Consider the following 4,993-nt stretch of genomic DNA (forward strand, 5'->3'; position numbering starts at 1 on the left):
ATGAAACGAATCTTGATGCACTCTAAAATTGATACCAAGAACAAAAAATATAATATATCTGAATACATACTCACCATAAAAGTAACAATGAAACATAAAAATTATAAAATAAATAATTTTATTAAAAATGGAATTTAAATAATACAAAAATGCAAAATTATAAACAATCTGCAAACACTCAAAAGCATAAAAACTACCCATCACTCTCTAACCATACAAGGCACACACCCATCCCTATTTATAGGGAAAAAGAAGGAGAAATAAAAGAAATGAGGGACCACATATAGCCCTAGGAGCTAATCCAATGGCTAGAATTCTAACTGTTGGACTGGCCTCCAATGGTTAGAAATAGTCAACCTAGTTTGACTAAGATATATATATAATATATATATATATATATATATATACAAAAGGCTAAATCCATCATAACACCTTATCATGAGGGTAACAAATGCTGAGAGAGAGTTGACCCAACCGAGTCACTGAGAGCTTTCAAACACTGATCATTAGCATTTTATGTACTGATCATTAGCATCCATGAAGCCTGATTTAAACATTGATCATTAGCATTTTTTTTAAATGGAAAAGCTTCTAAGCTCAGAAACTTGCACTTTTGCGCAGACAAAAACAACGAGCCTGATAAACTCTCTTATCGAAAATCAAGTGGAGATTATGAAGAAGCTAGACACCCTTCAAAATGAACATCAACAGCTTCTCCAGTTACTTTGATGGTTGGTGGTGAGCATACTTGTACACCGATGAAGTATCAAAAGCCCTTCAACGATTTAGAATGGCTATCATAGAACAACTCAAACTTTCAATCTCGTGTTGCTCGCTCCTCCACCCTTCACCAGTCCCAAGAATAACTTGTTACCTCACTTATTTTTTTATTTATAACCCCAAAAAACCACTCCTGGTATGCAGACCTGTTCGATTTGGCTCAGCCTGCCATACATACTGTCATCGTTCCAGCAGCGTAAAACTCCGAGGCTAGGACCCCCTCCTCCCCGGGCCTGTGCTACGCATTGGCTCGTGCACAGGGGTGACACCCATAAAAATTGAACCTTAACTGCCCCTCTAGTAGGGATGGCAATGGACCGGGGCGGGGCGGGGGACAGGGTCTCCACCCCCGCCCGGTCTCAAGATTAGAACCTCCATCCCCGCACGGGGATGGATTTTAACCTCCACCCCCGCCTTCATCCCCGTTTCATGTCCTCCATCCCCGGTGATGAGGCGAGGTGGAGCCCGTTTCCCCGTAGTCTATTGCCATCCTTGAGAAGGACTGGGGATGGGGCGGGGCTAGACGGGGATCGTGGCGGGGACGAAAAAAGTGTAAGTCCATCCCCACCTCCATCCCCGAACGGGGATGGATTTTAATCTTCGTCCCCACCTCCATCCCCGTTTCATACCCTTCATCCCTGGTCCAAACAGGGCGAGGCGGGGTGGGGCCTCGCTTTCCCCCGGTCCACTGCCATCCCTACCCTCTAGCAGTGACTAAAGAACAGCACCCAGGCAGTGACTAAGCTCATTGTGAGCAGTTCATTTTAAACCGTTCTGTCTATTCTAAACACGAAAGACATCGTAAAAAAAATTGTGGGATCCATCTAAGAGACTTTGATGGGCATCTCATTCGTACAGGTTTTGGATGCCGCTCATCTTGAGATCAAGATCATCCAGACTGACCTGATCCCATCTCAATGTTAATTGTTTAGTGGAGATGTGACAGCAATTTCCCGAAATACTCAGTTTTTCATTGCTGACCCCATTTAATTGGGATAAGGCTTGCTGACGATGATGATGACGACGACGACGACTTGGCTTAGGAAATTGTCTTTAAAAAAACGTAAAACATGAAACACAAAAAAGTTAAACTTATTACAGAGCACTGTGATATTACAACGCTTATGAAACTGAGCCTCCTGTCAGATGTCCCGATCCGATCCGATTCGGCTTAAGAATAAGGTCTAGCTGTATTGTCTCCGTGCGTATCTGATGGTGTGGCGTCTGAGCCACAGTTGGTACATCACCGTGTGGAACGCATCGTACGGCTGAGGAGCTGAGTTCCACCGCAGATGGACGCTGGCTCGCCGCCCTAGATCCCTCATGGCGTCGTACCTCTTCGCGCATGTGCCGTCCATCGCACGCTTCAACCCGTCCGCCCCACCGTCCATCGCTACGGCCAGCGCTACGTCCCGCCACCTCAAAACATCCGCGAAAGGAAGATCCAGGATCGGACGGTTGGAAATCACCACGGGTACGCACCCGTACCTCATGGCCGATCCGATGGCCAGATCTCGCTCGACAGATTCGTGGAAGAAGAGGCAGAACCTGCTGGACGACAGCTTACGTGCGTATGCACCCGGATCCGACGGCCGGGATTCCACCACGAAACCCCGGTGCGCCTGCAACTCCTTCACGAACGCCGCGATCTCAGGGTCGCTGTCGTCCGTCGATCTAGCGTGGTACGCCAGGATCTTCTCCGTCGCGCCGTCGATCTCCACGTCCGGGAGGCCTTCGACCAGAGGAGGGAGGGTCACGTCCTTGTGTGGGATGAAGCGGTTTTCCGGCGGGTTCTTCACCGGAAAACACGCGATCTGGACGGAATTCTTCTTCAACTCGACGAGATTCCGGTCGGAGTCGACGCCGATCCCGTCGCAAGAGACGAAGAAGTGATCGGCTCCGAGGGTCCGGTTCCAGAACGGGAACTCCGTCCGCAGATTCCTGACGTACCTCGACGTCGCCTTCCGATCGACGGAGGGGTCCAGGGAGGGAGGGAAAGGGATGAAGAAGAGGTGAGCTTCCTCGGGGTCCCGCGTGACGAAGCCACTAGCGGTTAGGGTTCTGCGGAAGAGCGAATCGACGGTCGATGATGAACCTCTCGATGCGTCTTCTTCTTTGGGTCCGTAGATGAAGATTCTAAGGTTCCGGAGCATCTGCCGGTAGTCGGGATGGAACGTCTTTCCGGAGAGGTAGGGGGAAGAGAGGGAAGACCAGTTATGGGATTCAGAGAGAGGGAGAACGCAGAGCGAGAGGAGCAGCAGGAAGAGGGGATGGTTCGTCATTCTTAAACCCTAAGATGGTGGATTTTGGGGGAATCCGGTGGGGTGAAGTGGCGGAGAAGGCCGGCAGGGCTACCGGGTTCGCCGGGGGACGCATGATGCTTTTCTATGAATAGGGATAGCAATGGACCGGGGCGGGGCGGGGGACAGGGTCTCCAACCCCGCCCGGTCTCAAGATTAGAACCTCCGTCCCCGCACGGGGATGAATTTTAACCTCCAGCCCCGCCTTCATCCCCGGTTCAAACCGAGATGGGGCGGGGTGGGGCCCGTTTCCCCTTAGTCTATTGCCATCCTTTAGAAGGACTGGGGATGGGGCGGGGCTAGGCGGGGATCGTGGTGGGAACGGGAAAAGTGTAAGTCCATCCCCGAACGGAGATGAATTTTAACCTTTGTCCCCGCCTCCATCCCCGTTTCATACCCTTCATCCCCGTTCCAAAACGGGGCGGGGCCTTGCTTTTTCCCAGTCCACTGCCATCCCTATCTATGAAGGTCCGACGACTGGGAAGAAGGAATCGGGTGAAACGGATTTTAGTTTGGGCAAAGAGTGCGATCTGAGCCTGGGAAAATGAGACGAGCAGTTTAGGACTCGGCTCGTTCAACGCTCTTTCCAAGCTTGTAACGTCGGCTCAGAGAGCCGAGCCACAAGCTGCTCTTTTACTAGGCTCGAGCCGACTCGCTAAATACCTGCTCGGTCTCGCTCTCCTACCGATACAAGAGCAGGTTTTAAAAAAAAGTGTTGTTTTTTCCTCGGCAACATCTTGCTTCTTGAGAAAAATTTTTGAGACTGCGTAGATATATAGAAGTAGAACAATAGATATTTTTGTCACATTCTATTCTATCCTATCCTATCGTGTCCTGTATAGAGTAAAGTAGGCGCCAAAAATTAGATGCTTTATGAGCTTTTTTAGATTGACATGCTAGCCATGTGTTTTAGCAATGTCATTAAAAATTTGTTTACTCATTTTTTAGTTAAGTTTTTCTAAAACGAACTCTTACTTCTATGATACTAGAAACGTTTGGTTGCATCAAGAGAGAAGATAAATGATAATAGTTAATAAAATATATTGTAAGGTTTATAGGCTAGAGATTATGAGATATTAAAATTTTAAAGAGTTCTAGGGAAATTTAGTTTTGAAAGATAAATCTTTATCTAAAAGTGGGCATGGTGCTTTGCACCAAAGCAAGAGAGAAGCTTGTAACCTTCTATTCAAGCCTCTCATGATCTCATCATCAATGAACCACCAATAAATTTTTAAAAAATAGATCCATTAAGCACCATTCTAGGCAGCCGCTAAAGCCCCAAGGGGTTGGTGGGGGCTTTGGCTTCTAAGCGATCAGTCAAGGTTCGATTCTCATGGGCATCACCCATTTGCGCAAGCCAATGCATAGCATAGTACCCGGAAGAAGGGGTCCTAGCCTTAGAGTTTTATGCTGCTGACACGATGACTATAGATTTGGTAGGCTAAGCCAGCGCAATTAGATCTTCGTACCGAGTGCGGTTTTTTTTGGGTTATAAATCCAAAATTAAAACAGCCACTAAAGACCTAAGAATCAGAAACTTCTTATGAAAACAAACAAAATTTTCAAAGAGAAAAAGACCAAAGAGGACTCACACAAAATCATTTTAGTGATGCCCAGTAGCTATTCATATCCGTGTCATTCCGAGTGGGTTAGATCCGTCCTCTCAACCAAACAAAGACGAACTTGATTCTAGTGACGGGAAAAACTCATTGTGCTCAGCATATTATAGTGGAATGAGAAAGATGTCTAATGCAGGTTACTACGTGCCAACGCCAGCCAACTCCTGTGCGACGTTCATCATGCATTAATTTTTTCCCATTGAACGTTTTTTAGCGGCCATCGCAACGGCCGCTAAATCCCGTCTGTGAGCATGATGCGTCCACCTGATGTTTTAGCACCGTCCATCATTCGCG

The 4,993-nt window shown here is 47.6% G+C and overlaps 1 protein-coding gene across 1 annotated transcript; it reads right to left on the bottom strand.

Annotated features, from left to right (window-relative positions):
* Window positions 1–1,835: 1,835 nt before the first annotated feature.
* LOC149828212 (putative glycosyltransferase At5g03795) lies at window positions 1,836–3,289 on the bottom strand. Its single transcript, XM_090017450.1, has one exon. It carries the CDS (start codon window positions 3,060–3,062, stop codon window positions 1,965–1,967), a length of 1,098 nt encoding a protein of 365 aa, XP_089873576.1. The 5' UTR covers window positions 3,063–3,289; the 3' UTR covers window positions 1,836–1,964.
* Window positions 3,290–4,993: the final 1,704 nt, after the last annotated feature.

Source organism: Nuphar pumila, chromosome 9 (assembly GCF_984573655.1).
Source record: "Nuphar pumila chromosome 9, dmNupPumi1.hap1.1, whole genome shotgun sequence".
NCBI classification, from domain to species: Eukaryota; Viridiplantae; Streptophyta; class Magnoliopsida; order Nymphaeales; family Nymphaeaceae; genus Nuphar; species Nuphar pumila.

Coding starts and splice junctions, on each gene's coding strand:
- LOC149828212 (XM_090017450.1), bottom strand. CDS start 3,062: ATGACGAACCATCCCCTCTTCCTGCTGCTCCTCTCGCTCTGCGTTCTC.